This window comes from Babylonia areolata, chromosome 31 (genome assembly GCF_041734735.1).
Source record: "Babylonia areolata isolate BAREFJ2019XMU chromosome 31, ASM4173473v1, whole genome shotgun sequence".
Lineage (NCBI taxonomy): Eukaryota > Metazoa > Mollusca > Gastropoda > Neogastropoda > Buccinidae > Babylonia > Babylonia areolata.
Genome location: NC_134906.1, coordinates 20524145 through 20545898, shown reverse-complemented (window position 1 = coordinate 20545898; position 21754 = coordinate 20524145). Strand labels below are relative to the sequence as shown.

Below are 21754 nucleotides of genomic sequence, written 5' to 3'. Positions count from 1 at the left end.
GGTTCAAACATGTGTGTGTGTGTGTGTGTGTGTGTGTGTGTGTGTGTGTGTGTGTGTGTGTGTGTGTGTGTGTGTGTGTGAAAGTCATTCTGAATCCGATTAGTTGCACCGGCTCCCGTCTGAGGCCCCTCAGAACATTTTGCTCTCTGACCTCAAGGTGCCTGATAACCCTGTTTCCCGGGGTGGACTTTCATCCTGTGGCTGCAAGGTGGGTCCTTCTGAAAAGCCGGGGCTATAAAAGGGTGGGTGGCAACACGGGTAGATCATACCCAGCTTCAACCCTTTCCTCCTGTGACCAGCACCATGAGGGGACTCCCCGCCTTGGTCACTGTTCTGGCCCTCCTGGCACCCGCCAGGGGAGGTAAGTGCTGCTCTCTTTGCTCTCACTGGTATCCTTGAAAAAAGGTGTAGTGGTTTGTACTTGAGTTCGATCGAGGAATGCCTTTTAATCGCCTGGTTCGGTGGTTCAGTGGTTCGTTGGAATAGACTTTCTGATATTGGATATATACAAAGGGTGAACGTAACTCAGTATTTAAAACCCCTCGAAATATCTAGGTACGAGGTTCAGAATTTCATTCTGGGTTGTGAAATTGCATCTGTGGTTCAAAGTTCTCTATTTTTATAAGTTTATTTTGGTTTATATTTGCATTATTCCTTGATCTATTTCTTTCTTTTCTTTGCATGTTTATGCATTTAGTTCCTTCTTATTCATTTACTTTTGCCTTTTTGCTATGTGGTGCTTCTCATCTTGGGAGAGCTTTATTCCGCTCGATTCTGTCCTCCTACAAATTGAAGCGTTAGTGTTCGTTTAATGTCATGCTATTTTATTTTGGTTTGTTGCATTTCACTTGTAAATGACATTTTGATACTGTTCCGTTAAAGCCGTCTCGGAATCGTTAGGAAGAAAAAACAAAACAAAACAAAACAAAACAAAAAAACAAACAAACAAACAAAACAAAAAACAACAACAAAAAACCAACAACAAAAAACACCAAAAAACAGACAGTCGCATCAGAAGTCAAGATCTAATGTCTTGTACTGTTGTACTATTCTGCAAGCCATTGTTCTCTTGGTTTGTTTATTAAAGAAAAAGATACTAGTGCAATAAAAAATATCACGTATATCCAAATATCAGCGAGTGTATGTTCATAAATTCGAAAAGCTGAGAGTGGGACGGAAAGGCCTTTAATTTCAGAAGAATAAAAATCGAACTGTAGATCGAGAAATCGGAGCAATCAATGCTTTGCGACGCATAGGTATGAAAAGATTCAATTGCTGTTTTAAATGAAGTATTGAATAAACATTTGTCTGTTGCTTTTTCATTTTTCATGTGGCATTAATCTTGTGGATTCTTTTTCTTTCACTGATCCGTTTTTGCATTGTTTTCTTTCTCCGTCTTTACATCCGTCTCTCTCTCTCTCTCTCTCTCTCTCTCTCTCTGTCTTTCTCTCTCTCTCTGTCTCTGTCTCTCTCTCTCTCTCTCTCTCTCTCTCTGTCTGTCTGTCTATCTGTGTGTGTGTGTGTGTGTGTGTGTGTGTGTGTGTGTGTGTGTGTGTGAGAGAGAGAGAGAGAGAGAGAGAGAGAGAGAGAGAGAGAGAGAGTGTATTTGTGTATCTATCTATCTATCTGTCTGTCTGTCTCCTTTTCGTTTTGCTTTTCTTTCATTTCTTTTCTTTTCGAACCGAGAACTGGATGGGGGAAAACACCTACGTAATTATATCATCTTACTGCCGTCTTGAAAAAGTCTTATTCGTTCTGTTCGTTTGTTCGTTCGTCAGTTAGCTGTGTGATCTGTGTTGCAGCAGGTGATGATGCTTTTTTCTGTCTCCCCCAGGTCCAATCAGCTCTTCACGGGATGATGATGGTTCACAATGCGCAAAGAAATGTGTTGGTGAGTTTGGTGTTGTTATGTCTACATACGTAAGTCTGGGTTTGTACAGAAAGACATTTTATTAAAACTCGTTCTTGATGTTACCCTTGACAACGGGAACGCTAACGGCAACAACGGAGCGATTCAGATTAGAGGAAAATGCCTCATAGTTTCTCTGTGTTTGTTCCAATTGATAAATGTTTTGAAAGCACAAATTCTCTTCGTAGATGTTGTTTTGATGCAAACACACAACACTACAGGTGTGTGTGTGTGTGTGTGTGTGTGTGTGTGTGTGTGTGTGTGTGTGTGTGTGTGTGTGTGTGTGTGTGAAACACAGCACATTGAAATGTCCAAACTATGCCTACGTTCTACAAACTCCCTTTCCTGTTGCTCTGTGCACACAGCTTCCAACAAGTTCCAGTATGCCCGAGACACGACCTACGAATTCGATTACCTGGCAGAAACCGCCACCTCTATGGAGGATGCCAGTGAGGACACTGCACGCCTGTCTGTTGCCGCCACCGCCCTTGTACACGTCATCGGGGACTGTGACATGGTCCTTCAGGTCAGATGACGTCACTGCATACACATTAAACAAAAGTTGTTTTGTAGAATTGTAGAATTTTAGGTCTAGTTAGAACGTTCCAGTCATGTTTAGATCATAGACCAGTTTGACTGTGATTCTAATGTGGTCACTGAAGGTGTGTTGAATGTGAATGTGAATACTGCCCAACTGGCAGAGAGAGAACAGAAGAGAACAAAGTACTAATACGACATTCTGCAGCATAGTTAGATATAACTTGCCCTGCTCTCTCTCTCTCTCTCTCTCTCTCTCTCTCTCTCTCTCTCTCTCTCATTCTCTACCCCACACCCACCCCCTATCTGTGCTGTAATCAACATCAGGAGTTTACATGCTTTTTCAGAAACCATCACTATCAATCGACACATAATTCCTGTTCCTTTTGCCCGTCACCTTTCTCACCTACCACTGCTACCACATACATCAAAGTTCTTTCTTTCATTTCAGTTGCGTGACGTCACCGTCAAGGAATCTGACCCCAGCTCACAGAGCATGCGCAATGCACCTGAATCAGCACGTGCAGCCGCTCTTCTGGAAAGACAACCTCTCCGCTTCTCCTTCCAAGATGGCGTCGTGGACGAGTTGTGTCCCTCTGAGGAGGAGGAGTTGTGGGCCCTGAACGTGAAACGTGGTGTTCTGTCTGCCTTCCAGAACGGCATGACTCGTCTGGACTCTGACCAGACTGTGACTGAGGTGTGTGTGTGTGTGTGTGTGTGTGTGTGTGTGCGTGCGTGTGTGTGCACAAACTAAATGAAATGTTCATAACGTTGTTGATAATGATAAAAAAATAAGATGTTGACAACAGCATGATTGTGTTTTAATCCTGTTTTACAGTATTGTTCAAGTTATGAAGATGGTGATGATGAAGATGATGAAAATACCGTCACATTTCTTGTTGCTATGTGTTGTGGTAAAACAACTACACAACATAAGTCCATAAAAAATATATATTCTGGGTCAATGTACTGCAGAAACGACCTTTTGAAAAATCTACATTGAGTTCGCTATTGCTCTAGTTATGAAAATGATGTTGAATACCTGTCACACCTGCTGTTACCATGGTGACACGAAGCGCGTGCTGTGCAGGTGGACGTGGCAGGCACGTGCCCTTCCCAGTACCAGGTGACGAACAAGGGCTGGTACTCCACCACAGTGACGAGAAGCAAGGACCTGCTGGCCTGCACCGGTCGTCATGACTACCAGACTGCCCTGCAAGCCTCCCCTTACCACGTGCAGTCCGTGAGTAGTAGCACCACGCTCGACAGAATTTTCTCCCACTCCACTAGACATTGAGTGGTGGTCTGAACGCTTGTCATTCGGATGAGACAATAAAGTGAGGTCTCGTTTGTATCATGCACTTTGCGCACGTAAACGAACCCCCGGCAACAAGAGAGTTGTCCTTGGTAATACCCTCTTGAAAACTCTGTTTTGGCATGAAGACAAATTTCCCATGCAGACTGAAAAAAGGAAGGAAAAAAGGAGAGCAGCCCAAATTTCACACAGATATTCGTGTTATGATAAAATTTGATACAATACAATACAGCACAGCACAGCACAATCCAGTGCAGTGCTGGTTCACTGTAGCCATTCCATGTCTTATCCTCTCTGAGGCTTTGTGTGTGTGTGTGTGTGTGTGTGTGTGTGTGTGTGTGTGTGTGTGTGCACGTACCCTAGTCAATATTCTTTCTTTCTAATCTAAAGAAACCACACCATAAATAACGGATCACAAACTTTTCAAAATATAAAAAAAAATGTTCCCACATGGTCGTTTTTGTGACTGTGAAGACAACTATAGATATGATTCCAGAGACTTAACACTTGTCGCTGTGTTGCTTTCAGTCTGTGCAGTCTCTGCCTCTGATGAAGAGCACTCACCAGTGCGAGCAGACGGTGGACCAGTATGGCATCCTGAGCAGCGCCACCTGTACTGAAAGCCACCAGTTCCGTCCCTTCTCAAGGGAGGCAAGTGGGGCCGTCACCAAGGTGTCCCAGAGTCTCAAGTACAAGAGTCAGAGTCGCTCCTCCGCCAGAATCCAGCGTAAGATCTTTTTCGGATAATTCCTCTCTCTCTCTCTCTCTCTCTCTCTCTCTCTCTCTCTCTCTCTCTCTCTCTCTCTCTCTCTCTCTCTCTCTCTCTCTCTCTCTCTCTCTCTCTCTCTAATATATATAATAATTTATTGCCTTTTCCTCCTGATAGCATTGGATCATAGATCAGTCACATCGTCTTTTGTTTCTTTCATTGAAGGACACCAGAAGAATTGTTTCATTAATTTTCAGAAAGGGTTACAAAACCAATGTTTTTCAGAAGAAAATTGGGAGCGCTGTCTTCTTTCGTCTGGTTTTGTGTTGTCTCTAACGTCAGTATGATGTCAGCCATGACAAATTAACAGACAGAGTCGCCATGTTGTCTGTACAGCTGTGTCCCAGAGAGTCAGCCTGATGTTCCAACACGCCAACAAAGAGGAGATCACTCGCAAAGCCCAGCAGGAAGCAGAGGAAGTACTACGTCAGCTGTGTCGTGACACCCAGACGGATATCCGGCCTGACACGCCCCGCCTCTTCTCCTCCCTTGTCTCTGCCATGCGCAGAGTGGACACTTCCGGTCTGAAGGCTTTGTACGCCAAGCTGGAGCAGAACACACTGTGTGTCAACAACATCCGCACCAGGTGAGATGGGTTTGCTTGGTCCTGGACTCCAGTTTGATGGTGAAATGATCAATCATGGTTCATTTATCATTTCTAATTTAAAACAAAACAGAAACGAGAATGCATCTCATTTCATTCTTTAATTTGGATCAAGTGTTTCAGGAACTGTTATGTATACGAAACGTGAAATTTTGTACCTGTCCACAATGTAGTCAGTAACACATTGACAGAATGGTGTTAATGAAAAAAGCAAACACAAATTGATTCACTTGAAAAACAGAGAAGAATGAACTGATTCACATGAATTATATACACCCAATAATGAACTGACAGTTGGAGTATTGTCCATTAGCAGTGAATTGATTGTTTTGAAACATATACAGTCTTCATTGACAGAACAGTCGTCAAGAACAATGAACTGATCCACTAACTGACCTATAGAGTACTGTCCATAAACAATGGATTGATTCACTTGAAACATATCCAGTCAACAATGCATCTACGGCATAGTGATAAAAAAACGATGACCTAATCCGCTTGAAACATACACAGTCAACAATACATTGACAGAACAGTGATCAAGAACAATGAACTGATCCACTAACAGACCTAAACTGCTGTGCTGACAGGAAGTTCTTCGTGGATGCTCTGCCCATGGTGGGCACTGAAGCCACCGTCACCATGATGACGCAGATGTTGATGAGCGATGACGTCACCGGCCTTGAAGCCGACATGTGGCTGACATCACTGGCCCTGATCCAGGAGCCCAGCGCGGCCATGCTGGAGCAGGTGAAGTCTCTGCTCAAGTCCCAGACCCTCGGGGAGAAAGCCCTGCTGCCTGTGTCCACCATGATCAACAACTTCTGTCAGCACCAGCCCCAGTGCACCCTGGAGTCTTCAGTACAGAGCATCATGACGTCCTTTGAGGACCTTGTCGGCAGCTCCTGCTACGTCAACAAGAAAAACCTGGACCAGGTCTGTTTGCAAACACCTGTGACTATGTCCTGTGCATTACTGTATTTTTCCTGGCTGTTTGAAAATGCAGAATCTTTCATGGTTATTTCTAGGGAAGTGCCAGACTTTCATGATAGTGATTAGACGCCACATGAAGGTTTTAGTAATGTCGTAATACAAAAACACGATTACAAGTTCAAATGATCAAATGTTTAACATTACATTTTTGTGTCTGGTCTGAAAATTGTGAACATTTCCATGGACATAATGTACCTGTTAATATTTGAAAGAAACCTGATTATAAAATCCACGTGACTGTGGCAGGTGCTGATGGGACTGCGAGCTATTGGCAACGCGGGTCACGTGAGCAGCAGCGTGTCTGTGGTGAACAAGTGCGTGAAGAGGACCAGGAACCCCATGGAGGTCCGTGTGGCGGCTGCCCAGGCCTTCAGACGTATGCCCTGTGACGCTGACGTGAGTTGCTGACGTGTGTGTGTGTGTGTGTGTGTGTGTGTGTGTGTGTGTGTGTGTGTGTGTGGTGTGTGCGTGCGTGTTGTGTGTGTGTGTGTGTGTGTGTGTGTGTGTGTGAATATACATCTGTGTGGATATGACAGGGACCGAGTCGTGTGTGTGTGTGTGTTTGTTGTATCAGCATGTTTGTTGTGTGAGTGTGCCATCCTACACGATCAACATGTTTGTTTTGTGAGTGTGCCATCCTACACGATCAACATGTTTGTTGTGTGAGTGTACCATCCTACATGATGAACGTGTTGGTATACATCTGTGTACCATCCTACATGGTCAACATGACCGAGTGCCGTGTGACTCCAACACTGTGCCCTGTGTTACAGCGAACTGCCGTCACCTTCCTCATGGAGGACACCCAGGAGGACTCTGAGTTACGTATTGCCGCTTACCTGGCTGTGATGACGTGTCCTGATGACGACACTCTGCAGCGCGTGCAGCTTCTCCTGGAATCTGAAACAGATGAGCAGGTGATTAGAAACAAATCAGTGAATCATGCATGAAGTCGACGATCAGACTGTCTCCTTGATCAATCAATTCATAAAACAAACGACATGAAACAGCAACCAAGCAAACAGACAAATGACTGACTGGCTGGCTGTCTTATGGACTGACTGGCCGACTAACTGACCGGAAAATTATCTTATGACTGACGGCTTCCTGGAGAAAATAAATACTCTCTTTCACCTAGATCATTAGATGCTGACCTTGCTCGTGTATGCTTTGAAAAAAAAAAAAACAAAAAGGGAAACAAAAAACAACAACCCTATAAAGCCTGCTAAATACCTGTCCGTGTAAATTTACCTCACGATGACCTCAGGCAATTAGCTTTCCTCACCTGTGACTATCATACTGTGTCCAGGTGGGATCCTTTGTGTGGAGTCACCTGACCAACCTGCAGGAGACGTCCAGTCCCCACAAACAGGCCATCAGACAACTGCTGAAGAACGTCCAGCTGCCCGCCAAGTTCAACCTGGGACGTCTCCAGTTCTCCCACAACTACGAGGGCTCTGCTTTCCTCAAACGGCTCAACAGCGGAGCTGCTGCTGAGGGCAACCTGGTGTGGTCCTCCTCCTCCTCCCTGCCCCGCTCTGCGTCTGCCAACCTCACTGTGGATCTGTTCGGCCGTTCCCTCAACCTGCTGGACGTTGGCCTGAGACTGGAAGGTCTGGAATACCTGTTGGAGACCCTGTTGGGACCTTATGGCTACTTCGCACAGGAGGGCCAAGATAAGAAGGTGAGGAATATTTCTTTTTAAAGTGACAAGGTGAAATTTACAAATAAGTTTCGTGTGATCATTGGCAAAACCTTTTAGCGTATTAATACGTTGAAAAACAATGGAGTGTTTAATCAATACCAATAAATGACAGCACATGCAGCATGATATTATCTGAAGAATTGTTTCAATTTGTAGCCGAATCAAATATGGTTCGATGGGAGAAATAGTGTGGGGATATCTGAATGTTGCTGGACGTCATCCACGAAGCTTTAATGTTTTCTTAGAAATGGTACACAAGGGACATACTCACATTTGATGGTTCACCTCACTGCCATGTGTCCTGTGTCCTGACAGAGTAACAAGCAACTGGACGAACTGAAGGGGTCTCTGTACCTGAGGATGTTCGGCAATGAGATGTCCTTCCAGCGGTTCCAGGGCCTGGACTCCTTCACCTCCTCCTCCTCCTTCAACATGCTGGACTTCCTGATCAAGCTGAGCAAGAACCACGACATCTCCATGACTCACAGCACGGTAAGGAACAGCAGTAGTCTGCTGGTGTCGCTGTGTGTGTGTGTGTGTGTGTGTGTGTGTGTGTGTGTGTGTGTGTGTGTGTGTGTGTGTGTGACTGTAGTTTGTGCAATGTATGTTAGTGTGACTGTGGTGTGTGTGCAAGGCGTGTGTTGTTGTGACTGTGGTGTCTGCAATGTGTATTTTGTTAGAAGAGGTATGTGGAAGAAATCCATTCTGAAAGGTATGCACTCAAGGCCTGACTAGCGTGTTGGTTTATGCTGCTGGTCGGGCATCTGCCTAGCATAAGTCTTGTACGTACATAGATTTGTCTGAACGCATTGACGCCTCCTCGAAAAACTTAAATTGGATCAGAATTTGATGTATATGATAAAGGGAAGGGACAGTTATTCATTCAAGCAATATCTTGAATAATCAGTTCTGACAGGTGCAGTTTTCATTGAGAAGCAGCAACGAACTGTTCCGAAGAACAAGAAGTGTAAGGGAACAGTGATGACCGTGGCTGTGTGGATTGTTTCAGGAGTTCCTGGACACCGAGATGACAGTGCCCACGTCCTGTGGTCTGCCTCTGTCACTGACAGTGAAGGGAACGGCCACTGTGGACCTCAAGGCCTCTGGCAAGGTGGACCTGCGTAAGGTGTCCTCCACACCCCGCAGTCTGCAGATTGACGGAGAAATCAGACCCAGGTTCGAGTCTTGCCCTTTACCCATTTTGTGTTATATGACGCAGCCTCGGGAGCTAGTTGCCCTTTGAGGACCATACCCAAAGCTAACTGTCCTAAACCCTCTTGGCTGAAAGAATGGGGTTGTAATTTGGGCAAGACACTCCACTATAATCAAAATCTAGCCCGTATGGTTTGACAGCAGTTGACTTCTCTCTTGTTCTGATCGTCGAGGTCGGACATAACTGACTATCATTCACTTCATGTTCAAAGGCGTTGATTATAAAACATGCTTTTTCTGCATTGTTTGCTACATTTTTACAAACGAAACTACCTTTCATGTATAGTGGGTTACAAGGTTCAAAAGAACTTTTCTGCATTGTGATTCAAATCGTCTGAAATTCTTTGCATTTGTATAAAGACACACCAACTTAATTGTATCATTGTTTAAATGAGTAATATGATGCACCTTTATTGGGACATTATATCCAGATAATTTTTTTGTTTTTTTGTTTTTATCAGATATGATATCATTGTGTTGCAGTTAAATTACTTCAAAGAAACTAAGCCTTCATGTTGCTGTGGTGTGGCATTTACTGAAATCTTAGAATAAAACCCTTCATGAGAGCACTGCACAGGATGTCAGAACTATTTCATTTGCACATCATGGCCATGGACAATACTGCACTGATAGCATCACACACACTCGCTTTCTGTCTGACAACACTCTAGGCTGTTGGAATAGTGAGTGTCGTTGATGGCTAAATGTACTTGAGAAAACCTCACAGACAACAACTCTTCACCAAATCCTGTATCCTGTTTCAGCGGTGCCATCCAGATCTCTGGCCAGATGTCAGTGGATGCCCAGGTGTCACGCGCTGCTCTACACGTGACTGGCACGCTCCACTCCAGCACTGCCCTCAAGGCACGAGTTGACCTTGACCGTGGCCGTGTCTTGAGCATGGAACTGGATGCCCCTGAGGACAAAATGGAGATCTTCGATATCAGGTCAGTGATACTGTAGATTTCAGGATGAAGATAATATCCTCCAAATTCATAATGATACCTGTTTGACTGGAACCTGTTCCTGCAATAAATGGTAAACTAAAGAGTATGAACACACTGATTCCGCTAAAAAGCATTACACACATCCTATGGCTGACTGTAAATCCAACACTTCCAACTGTGGTTTCAGCTCTGAGTTCAGCATCGTGCACAACACGGTGGAGAAGAAGCAGAAGATGATCACCGAGAACCGAAAGACCGTCAAGGTGTGCACAGGAGAGCTGGCGTCACGCATCACTGGTCTGGAGCTGTGCGGAGAACTGCAGTACCCCAACGCGTCCACCCGTGTCTCTGGCCCCTACTACCCGTTCACTGGGCCCACCTCTCTCAGCGTGGCTCTGTACAAGCGGGACACTCACACCAGCTACAAGCTTCTGGCCAAGAGGGTGGAGGTCAGTGACTGTACCTGCCACACTCATATAGTGCCTTTGGAATTCTGTTATTGTGTTTTGAGGGCCAGTGAACTGTTTGTAGAAAATATTGGAGTCTTTTGTCGGCATGTCAAATGGGTAGACGAAGCATACTTCATCTTTTGCTCGAGTGGGTCCTCAGGTAGGAATGATAATGTATCCTGGATTTACACAACCATCCGCACCCTCTACATGGAAAAAAATCTAGAAAATGTTGCTCAGGCTGACATAATCTTGTTCTCTTTCTGAAACAGTTCTTTTTATAAGATATTTAAATTCGTTCTTGTACGTTTTTTCCTAATCTGATTGCTTTCTAAACAGTATAGTCAAACTGTTTCTGTCCTATAACGTTTCAAAAACTATAGATTAAAAAAAAGACTCACTTTTGATAACAATTGTCCAACGTTTCTAACTATATGTCCAAGTTCAGGGACTATTTTACCACCTACAGGTTTTATAAAGTAACTCCATTTCTAATTTCCATAGACTCAGCAGTCAACTTTCACTTTATCAATTGTCCCTGTGGTGTGTGTCTGCAGAACAAAAAGAAGACCATGGCTCAGCTGTCCTTCAACACTCCTGGGTCCAAAGTGGATCGCTCTCTGGCCTTTGACCTCGTCCTGAACCACGAAGACAAACAGCTGGAGGTCAGCGCTGCCTCGCCCTGGAAGAAAGCTGAATTCAAAGGTACGTACGACAGTCAGTCATGTCCAATTCTGACCTTTAGAATAGCAGAGGTGGCAACTGCTGTCACAACTATCAGGGCTAGAATTTGATTATTGTGGAGAGGTTACATCGCCATTACCTCGAACAAGAGGGCTTCAAGACAGCTGGCGTTGACGTGATCCCCAAAGGCCAACTAGCCTCCAAGGCTGCAACAGAAACAGCCAATGCAATCATGTTCTCCTAGTTTGAGAGTCATAGTCCTTCACAAAAATCTAAGCTGTAAATGAATTCTCAGTGCAGTAGAGAAAACATTGATCATACAGCTATCACTCTGCTGTTGGCCGAATTGTAAGCTTATTCAAATGAATACAGGAGAGGGCTGCCCCCTGTCTTTCATATGGCTTTGCTGTTATTATTTGCTCCAACAGATTATTGGAGCAAAATAAACTAGCTAAAATACGAAAAAGAAAAAAAAAAAACAACCAAAAAAACATTAAACGAAAAGCATGAGCTATGACACACCACTGAATTCAAAATGTCTTCGACACAAAATTTTAGATTTTCAATAGTCTAATATTCACATCATTTTGCTGTTTTAACTAACGTTATCATGGAGAAAAGTATTTCAGACCATCATTTTCTCTTGGAAATGTAGAGAAGGGGTAGAAATTATGCTCTTCTAGTCTCATGGATAATATAATGAATCACACAGCAGTAAGTAATATATTTATTATAAATTCCCAAACAAAGTTTTTTTGTTGTTTTTTTTTTTCCAGGAGCCATCACGAACACCAAAAAACTCATGGGTGTCAGCGGAAGTTTCATCACAGATGACGTCAACGTCTACTCCCTCAGAACGGAAGTGAAGATCGACGAGTCCAAGAACGGTGTCACATACACCCCTATGGTGGAACTCCGTCATCCCAACAGAGACAACGTGGCTCTGACTGGCATGGTTTCCATGGAAACAAAGTCTGCAGTGGTGGACCTCACCTTGAGTGGTGTGACTGCCCAGCCCTTGACTCTCAAGTGTGAGTTGTGTTCTTCTTCATGCCTGAGACTTCGTTGAATCTTCTCTAATTTTCTTTTATCATATTTAACACACTGCGATACAAGGTCATCTTCTGGAAGAAATATCATAACGCAAACCCTTCTGTATATTGCTACTTTGGATGTATACATAATTTATCAATACTGTAGTGGTATTAGTAAGATTACCATGCACAGGACTGTCAATGTTCTATGTTGTCACCCTCTTTTCTTATGATTATGATAATCATTTAACAGTTATTAGATACAGAACGTTTTAGTCATCAATGACGAAGTAAAAATATTTGCATTATAGACATGGAAGGCACATCTGTCTCATAACACATGCAACGAAAGATGAGCGCCTTCAAGTTAAAGGCAGCTCTGAGTCAGCTCTACCAAGGTAGACAATCTATTGTGAAAACGTCACCGTATTTGTAAAGCACTTAGAGCTTGGTTACTGACAGATATATAAGTATTCGTGTCAACCAATCATTCAGTCTTACGTTTCTGCAAAAGGCACGTGCTGTACTAACCCATACTACAACAATGTGTCCTACAGCTGCTCTCACCAACACGAAGAAGGAAGTCAGCCTGACAGGCTCTGTGGCCAAGGGAGACAAACAACAGTATTCCCTGCGTGTGGGCAGCCAGATGTCCATCAGCAAATCCAAGATGCAGGTAACCATTGCAACAGCACATATACAAACAACAGCGTAAACCACAAAGAAAACAATAACGGCAGAGGCAACAACAACACAATCAGTAACAAAGAAATGCAATCAAACATCAACAGTATAACAAATAACGACAAAAGAACAAAACAGATGCAGCAATCTTAGCAGCAGTGGTACTAATACATTCATCAGTTTTTATAAGGGATGGCTTTTTGTTTCTTTCTTTCTTTTTGATTCTCACCTCTTTATGACATGGTATATTGAATTACAAAACACACCTACCACCACAAGTAATACAATCAAAAACTAGTGTAAGACTGACAGTAGAAACAACAATAATGTTATTTCTGATAACGATCATGAATATGGTGGTAGTTGTGATGATGATGATGAAGGCGATGATGATGATGATGATGACCATGATGATGGTGATGATGACGTATGTCTGTACGTGTGTGACACAGGTGACCCCCTTCCTGTCAGTCAAGTCCCCCAAACGGGAGCTGGTGTCGTTCAGTGGCTCTGCCCTGTACACCCAGGACAAGATCCTCAAGACTGACTTCATCTTCAACCTGATCAACTTCAAACCAGTCTCTGCTCAGTGTGAGTAAAACAGCACATAGAGGGAAACTGGGGTGGGAGGCAGGATTATAATAATTCAAGAGAAAGTTCGACAACAGTTGTAGCAATGTGAGCACTACATACCATGGAAGAAGTTGTTCATAACTGAACATATCGTCACTTGTATTGATGGATGTAACATTATAAGCAAATGTCGATTGAAGTAAGAAAGTTGTTCAAATGGACCTGAATATACAATAAGATATGTTTGTTGCCATCACTGCTGCATAATCAGAAAGCATGTTCAGAATGAGACAAACACCTTTTGCAGGAGAACAATACGTTAACATGTGACTAAGAGTGACTTACTTCTTCATCGTTCATTCAGTCACTGCCACAAAGTCATAACCTTTGAGAGATAAACCAGTCACCTTTTGAAAGCGAGCTACATATCAATGAAAGAGACTGTCATGACCTTGATGTCCACTCCATGTGTTACAGTCACTGCCACAAAGTCAGAACGTAAGGCGGCTGTCCGTTACGTCAGCAAAGTCAACATCAAGTCGGCTGTGGTGAGCAGCAGCATGTCTGCCACTGTCAACGTCAAGAACGGACGTCTGGCGAACGGTCGGGTCACCGTGGTGTACAACGTGCCCCGTGTCGTCAAAGACAAGATCGTGATCATGGCCAAACTGTCTGACAGATCCACCAAGGCTTACAACAAGTACACTCTCAGATCGTGAGTACACGTCCATCCCTTACATTGACGTTTGTCGGTCTTTTTTTTTTTTTTTTTTTTTTTTTTAAATACTGTTGAACATGGCTGTCCACGCTGACTGCCAGTAACATGTAAAATTAATGGCACAACTGTCTTCTAATATGCCAACATTTACGACAGGGTCATCATCAGGCTCAGACATGGAAAAGACTTTTCCAAATCCGAAATCAAAAGCGAACAGGGTTGTCGTGATTAAGCAACTCTCGCTGCAGTTACAATCACTAGGAAAAGAAAAGAAATAATCACAAACTGTTTGGTAATCAGGCTGATGACAAGCATAGTGAATGTGAGTGTCAATATCAGTTATAAACCCGGAAATCATTTATGATTCAGCCAATCATAGTTTGGGAGAAATATGCATATCCAGTATGTCCCTAATAAAAAGTCCAGCCAAGTGATCACTTAATAGATCAAAAGTTATTTGTCAGTCTGTCAGCCAAGGATCAAATTAAGATTTACTTTTTTCTTAGCTTGTTGCTCATAATCGTGTACTTGACGAGAAACAAAACCGTTCTTATCAATAGTTCCCAGAAAACTTTAACATGTGTGACTTTACAGCATTCCATACAACTGTTCACTGTTCACTTAGGAGCATGGATTCCAAGAGTTTCCCTGACTACAACACTGCCATCAAACTGAACCTGGACCACAAGAAGAAGCTGTCCTCAGGAGAACTGGAAGTGAAGTACGGCAGAAACCTCAAAGACAAGACCAAGCGTGTCAGTGTTTCCGCCACTCTGGCCAGGAAGATCAAGAACCTCAAGAACATGGACCTCAACTTCAAGATGTCAGCAGAAGCTCCTCAGCAGGTAAACTCGTGGACTGAGGGTCTTTTGATGTGTTCTTGTTCATTTGGAGTTTTCTATATGTTTATTTTTCAAGAAAATGAAAAAAGTAAAAAGAAAAGAACAGTGACGAAAAAGGAGAAAAATAACTGAAAAACGTTAAGAGGATGAAACAAGAAAATCATGCTTTAAACTGAAAAATCGGTTGTTGTGATAAACATCATCAACATAGTTTTCAATTCCATCTTCACTCTGTGTGTGTCACAGCCACTCCATGTGGATGTGCTCCCACATGTGTTCTCCGTTGGTTTCAGAACATCGACGTCAAGATCAGAGGCATGCACGAACACAATCCGAGCAGCCTGGAGTCCAATGTCATCCTGACCTATGCCAAGGGCAAAGACCTGAGTGCGGCCTTGACCCTGAAGGACAAGAGCAACAAACTGACGAAGATGAACGGTGAACTGACTCTGAGGGCCTCAGGATCTGGCTTCACTGTGAAATCCGGCCTGACTCAGGCTTCTAAGAAACAGGTGAGTCATTTCATCGTCTGAGATATATGCTGAACATCCAGACGGTTTCCGTGGTATTTTTGTTTATTCCACTTTCATGTTCTTTTGGTGCTTTAAGTGTTCAGTAGGTCAATTAAAAAACAAAACAAAAAAAAACAATGGGGTTTTGTAACGTCAGGAATTCGAAGATACAAATGTTCAGACCAGACATAATATACATCGATCTTTTCGTTTCCTGTCCATATCTTGTTGAATCTCTTATTATGATAATAGTAATGTACTGGTTTGGCACCACGAAAACGCAGTATATTTGAATAATTGAATTAGAATTAAAAGTTGTCACAGAAGTAGAATCGAACCTTTGGCAATTCTTCAAAACAATCTCCTTACATATGAAGAATCTGGTTTGTTCACAGTATCACTTTCTTTTTGGTTCTGTTTCATGTCTTCGCGCACTGTTGTGTGCAGTTTGAGCGATTGAATATCAATTGTATTCCATGTGAGGCGCTTAGAAACCATTGTATAGGGAGGTTGCTCAAAAGAAGCACTATACAGTATTATTTTTCATTACTATAATCAAGCTTTCTTCTTCTTCTTCTTCTTCTTCTTCTTCTTATTATTATTATTATTATTATTATTATCATATTATTATCATCATCATCATACTCATCACCATCATCATCATCATCATCACATCATCTTTAACCCCTTATCTGTTTATTCCCAGTGGGAGCACAGCCTGAACATCAAGACTGGAGGCAGCATGCACAGCATCAACACAGTGTACAAGAACCGCGGCGGCAGCTCCCATGAAGTGACCAGCACTGTGGGTGTGGATGGAATCAAGCCAGTCGTTCTGTCCGGGGAGGCCAACCTGGAGAGGGATGACCTGCAGCTGGCTGGCTCTGTCAAGCAGGGCAAAGTAAGCATGGGGAATGTTTTATCTGCTTTCTGTGTGTGTGTGTGTGTGTGTGTGTGTGTGTGTTGTGTGTGTGTGTGAAAATCCGTACAATTGTGAGCGGGACTTACAATCTGGTCACTGTGTGCACGTCTGTATCCTAACATGAACTGTGCCGTCTTTCCCCAGAACACCTATGGTGTGAGCGGCACTCAAAAACTGGCCAAGTCTAAGAACGGCAAGTGGAGTCTGGAGGTCACGGTGCCCTCCAGGCGTGTCCTGCTCAAGGCCAACGCTGGCAAGGTCAAGGGCAACTACGAGGGCTCCCTTGAAACTGCTTGGGATGCTGACAACGACAAGAACGCTAAGGTCAGTTGGGTCAAGGTCAATAGTTCACGCTAAAGTCAGTAAGATTCTGGTTGGTAGTTTACTCATAGATAGGTCTATCCATGGTTTATAGTTCACACACAAAAAATTGATAAAATAGTTGATGATAACAAGTCTCTGCCTTTCTCAATCCATTAACAAAGGTATGATATTAATTACGTGCATGTATGTATCTGTTTATATAATATTCCACCTGGTTCTTTGTTCTCTAATTGTAGTTAATTCCAACACCTTTTTGTCTATCTCTGTGCTGTATTCTCTATCTACCAAGAAGGCATAATCAAAAGTTTCGTATTCTGTGTGTGACATTTGTCTATCAGGCTGTCCATCTCATCCACAGCACCAAACTGATAGTCGTTCTGCTTGTCATTTTTCTCACATCTTCTTGTCCTTGTTCTTGTTTGTTCTCGAGCTTGTCCTTCTCCTTCTTCTTCTTCTCATTCTGCTTCCTCGTTTTGTCAACAATCCACCCATCTCCCATCATCTCCAAATTTGTGTGTTTCTCTGTTTGTGATGACCAGGTGGTGATTGAAGGCATGGCGGGCAGCAAGAGCAGCAAGGACTACTCCTCCCACAAGGCCCGTGTCAGCCTGAGCAGCCCTCTGCAGGGATACAGCAACCTGGCCGTCAGTCTGGGACTGGACAGCAGCAGCTCTCAGCATCAGCTCAGCACCAAACTGGTCATGGGAGACAAGAAAAACGTCATCACCACCAACCTCGTTGTGGCCCAGCCTTTCACCCCACGTGACATTGACGTGAACTTCAAGGCCGAGACCCCCTTCCGGGGTTATGGCTCCATGGGACTGACCTTCACCCACAAGCTGGACACTGGTCTTCGCACGAAGGTAAAGAACTTATACATGTTCAGACAGTGATGTTTGATACAGTGTAAGAGCTTCCTAGAATAATCCGGTGGTGGTATGAAGCATAATTCATGTGTGTACATGCTTGTGATTTTTTGAAGGGGTCTATCTTTTTACTCGTATAATTTACCACAGTCCAGTTTCATTTCCTTTGGAAAGTGTCTTTGCTTGATTTCTGTCATTTGTATTCAATACTGGAAAATCATTGAAGCATAACTTCTATTCAGATGGGTATCATGCTAACAGAAACTGTAAGCTTTTAGGGAAAGAGCCTGTGAACTAGCTTTAAGCGTGTTCTGATGAGTGTGTGCCTTGTGTGCTGCTTCCAGCTCGCCCTGTCCCTGCAGAAGGACCAGTGTGAGATCAGCCTGACCGCCAAGAACCGTGGCACAGACGGGTCACGTGACCTGCAGGCTCAGCTGGACGTCAAGTCCAGCCTGCGCAAGATCAGCCTGAAGTCTCTGAGTGTCAGTGCCATGCACAAAGATGACGGACGTCAGTTCTCCAACCAGGTGGACATGAAGGTGAACAAGCAGGCCTACTCTTACCTCATGAACATGAACGTGGACACAGGCAGCAACACTGGGGACATCGCCATCACCTGGCCCAAAGAACAGGTAGGCAGCACCTGTCTTTTTCAACGAGTGCCTGACGAGTATATGTCAGTTGTGTCTGACTTTGACCAACATGACAGCAATTGATACAAATGCTGTCCCAGCTGTCTGGGATTAAATTGTATTGTTGTGAAAAGTGTCTTGCATGAATTACATCCCCACTCTCTTGGCTAAGAGAGATTTAGGACAGACGCCGTTTGGGTTGGTCCTGAAAGGCCAGCTAGCCTCCAAGGCTGCAGCACTAAAGACCAGTGCAATTCTGCCACCATGTGTGTGTGTGTGTGTGTGTGTGTGTGTGTGTGAAAAACACACCTTTTTTATAACCCCACTGCACAGCATAATAGTTCCAAAGAACAGTACAACATTGCATAACATAACACAAAACAATAACACAGCACAACACAACATAGAGAAGATCATGCAATGCTCGTGACTTTGTTTAAAAGCATGTGATTTCAGCAGCAGCCCACATGTATCAAAGTTTACTACATGTCAGTTTGATTCTCTTACAGCTGAAGACCACCTGGTCCCATCGCCACACCTCCTCCGGCCTTACCTCCACCCTCACCACCACCTGGGGGGCCAGCAAGCGCGTGCAGATTGACGTCACAGGTGCACGTGCAGTTGGCTCTCTGAGCGGCTCTGTGGCTCTTCAGACCCCATGGAGAAACGCTCGTGACTGGCGTGCTGAGATGAACACACAGTACGGAACTGGCAGGATCGTGTCTTCTTCCTCTGTGAAGGTAAGGTACACCTTGCAGTGGAGTGGGTACTGTGTTTTGGGTAGGGTGGGGTGAGGGATGGTATGTGGGTTATGTGTCTGTGTGTGGTATGTGTGTATGTGTGTTAAGTGTGTATCTATGTGTGTATATGTGTATGCCCCTGTGTGGTATTGCTGTGACACAGTACCCAGCAGACTCTACACCAATTCTTTTTCCTGTCGTTTGTTCAGAATGAGAACCGTGAGGCCTTCGCACACAACGTGATCCTGACTGCTGACGCCAGTAAAACTGACATGGATTTCAGCATGACGTCACCATGGACTCAGCCAATCAGCAGCAAGGTCAATGCCAAGTACGAAAGCTTCCCCATGTCTGCCAATGCTGAGGTGAGATATGTGCTGTTGTATAATGTTCCCTCTTTGTGTAGATCAGTCAGCAGGTTTCTGGCCCTACTGTTCAAGAAAACGTTTCAGTTTATTCCTCCGAAACAGTACCACGATAATAGTTCTGTTTCAGTATGTTTTATCTAGAACTTTCATTACGAGTTTTGAATAGCCTAACAATGAATTTTGTCTTTTCATTTACAATACTAGCTTTATTGATGCATATGACTAAATTTCAACATGATATGTCTTTTTTTAACATTTCAGTTTTCATGGGAACCACGCAAGAAGGTGACTGCTGAGGGATCTGTTACCATCAACAACTGGGATGACCTCGACATCACCATGAGGGTCACAACCCCAGTGCGAAGCATGCGCAGTCTGGCAGCTCAGGTGAGCAGCAAGGTGGAGGGCAGCGAAGTGGTGAGCCAGCTCAACATCGATCTGGGCATGCGCAAGAACGTCATCCTGAGCACGCACGTGCAGCGTGACGCCAGTGCCATGCGCGTGAAACTGACCACACCCTGGGATGAGCTGCGTGTTGTGGACACTGGTGTGGAGATGAGCGTCCAGTCTGCAGCTGGCAAGGTGAAGGCTGACTTCAAGGCCGTGCCCTTCACTGGCCAGTATGAAGCTAGCGCCACCTGGAATGCTGAAGATGACTTGAATGCGCGACTTCGTCTGGATACACCCAGAGATGACTTCCCTTACCTCCAGGTGAGATACACATGAACGTACTGTTGAAGTCACCTGATCTTTCTCTATAGAATGGTTGATAAAGGAAGGTAGATGTGTTTGAGTCAGCGTTTTCAGTATTCTGTATGGAGGAGAATTTTTATAAGTATCCCTGTGCTGAACAAACGTTCAATTAAAGGTGAGGCAAAGTGGGAAGACTGTCACCATGACAATCCTCTGTAATATTGATTTTCTCATCTTTACCGATCAGTGTTATCATTTTGCACTCATTATTTTTTTCTGTCTGTCATTTGGGTTTAGTTATTCGTTTCTTCTAGGAATTGTCCTGACTTGGATTGTTCACATACTGTTTCAAGAAACCAAGGGTTGTTATCAATTATATAATAAGAAGCCCACAGACTATCACCATTTCTATATTGAACCGTCCACATAAAATTATTATCAGCTATATGATATCCATTCCACATCCTGTCTTCATCCTCTCATTGATCAATCCACAGGTTGTGGCATCCAGCAAGGCCAAACGCCGTGTTCGTCAGTCCCGGGTGGAGCTGGAATACTCCCCAGGCCAGACGTACTCCCTGGACAGCACGTACTCCTTTGACACTCCTCTGGTGCTGGACGTCAACGTGGCCACTCCTCTCAGTGGCTACGAGTCCCTGAGTGCTTCCTTCAGGCACAACATGCGTGACGCCGCCATGGATGCTTCTGCTCAGGTTGGTGACAGTCAGTCATACATTTCTGTGGTAAGGTGTTTTGTGTTGAAGTAGAACCAGTGCCTGATAGAAAGACCAAATAAATACGCCAGTAAGGAAAATTAAACAAATATAACTACAAACACAAATGTCACAAAATGAATCAGCATATTTTCTTCCCTACCTGCTTTCTTTTATCCACCTCAACTGCACATTGCTAGACTCTGGATGATCAAAGATCCTTATGTTTCCATGACATTGAAGTCAGACATAACACTCAAAACGCTTGAAACGAACTATTATATAGTGTCAAGAATGGGTAGGAAATTCAACTTTCTTGCCCTCTTTCTTTCTTGTTCAGATTATGCACTCAGTTTCAATGAGTTAAGCTAAACATTACTAACTAAAACTAAAAGCTACAGTTACAAAAAAAAAAAACAACCCCCCCCAAAAAACAAAAAAACAAACAACAACAACAAAAAACAAAAGCAAAACAAAAACACACAACTAAATTGAGCCTAGAATGTGGAGAAGACTGAAATATCCCCATTCTCTTTCTTTCCTGTTCAGGTGATGTACACCAATGACAAAGCAATCAAGGCAACAGCCATGATGGACTGGTCACGTGGTTTGGACAGCAGCGTCACTGTGACCACCCCCTTCAGCGGCTGGGAGAAGAGCTCTGCCATCCTACGTCACGAGGGAGAATGGAACGACTTCAACAGCCTTGCTGACGTCAGTGTGGCTGGACAAGGACTGACCAGCAGCCTGAAATTCTTCAACAAGATGAAGACTGATGGTCAGCTGTCCATCAGCACACCTTGGGCAGGATGGGAAAAGGTGAGCAGTGCTTGCACCCTGTCCATGGATTGGCAATAATCTGCGTGAATCATACTGGTCTGGGAATGGATGGAAAGTCTGCTAAATCAGAGGGAAATGTAAAGCTATTTCAGCATGTGCCATATAAGTAGGTTTATTCAGTCACTACTTTCCACAAAATAGTGTGATGATGATTGCTTTGCTTCATTAA

The 21754-nt window shown here is 43.9% G+C and overlaps 1 protein-coding gene across 1 annotated transcript in view; it reads left to right on the top strand.

The window, feature by feature from the left end:
* The first annotated feature begins 240 nt into the window (after window positions 1-240).
* The window catches only part of LOC143275928 (uncharacterized), a 39293-nt gene continuing 17779 nt past the window's right edge, over window positions 241-21754 (top strand). The window contains exons 1-31 of the mRNA XM_076580270.1: window positions 241-361; window positions 1835-1891; window positions 2275-2435; window positions 2898-3143; window positions 3537-3689; window positions 4290-4488; window positions 4867-5116; window positions 5725-6070; window positions 6374-6523; window positions 6901-7044; window positions 7437-7811; window positions 8148-8324; window positions 8842-9008; window positions 9809-9991; window positions 10179-10440; window positions 10998-11145; window positions 11901-12155; window positions 12716-12834; window positions 13295-13433; window positions 13893-14130; window positions 14759-14978; window positions 15269-15487; window positions 16194-16388; window positions 16554-16733; window positions 17273-17596; window positions 17944-18231; window positions 18741-18971; window positions 19181-19336; window positions 19601-20050; window positions 20530-20745; window positions 21295-21564. Of these exons, the coding sequence (XP_076436385.1) occupies window positions 304-361; window positions 1835-1891; window positions 2275-2435; window positions 2898-3143; window positions 3537-3689; window positions 4290-4488; window positions 4867-5116; window positions 5725-6070; window positions 6374-6523; window positions 6901-7044; window positions 7437-7811; window positions 8148-8324; window positions 8842-9008; window positions 9809-9991; window positions 10179-10440; window positions 10998-11145; window positions 11901-12155; window positions 12716-12834; window positions 13295-13433; window positions 13893-14130; window positions 14759-14978; window positions 15269-15487; window positions 16194-16388; window positions 16554-16733; window positions 17273-17596; window positions 17944-18231; window positions 18741-18971; window positions 19181-19336; window positions 19601-20050; window positions 20530-20745; window positions 21295-21564 (6576 nt within the window). The 5' untranslated portion in view covers window positions 241-303. The remainder of the gene's footprint in view (window positions 362-1834; window positions 1892-2274; window positions 2436-2897; window positions 3144-3536; window positions 3690-4289; window positions 4489-4866; window positions 5117-5724; window positions 6071-6373; window positions 6524-6900; window positions 7045-7436; window positions 7812-8147; window positions 8325-8841; window positions 9009-9808; window positions 9992-10178; window positions 10441-10997; window positions 11146-11900; window positions 12156-12715; window positions 12835-13294; window positions 13434-13892; window positions 14131-14758; window positions 14979-15268; window positions 15488-16193; window positions 16389-16553; window positions 16734-17272; window positions 17597-17943; window positions 18232-18740; window positions 18972-19180; window positions 19337-19600; window positions 20051-20529; window positions 20746-21294; window positions 21565-21754) is intronic.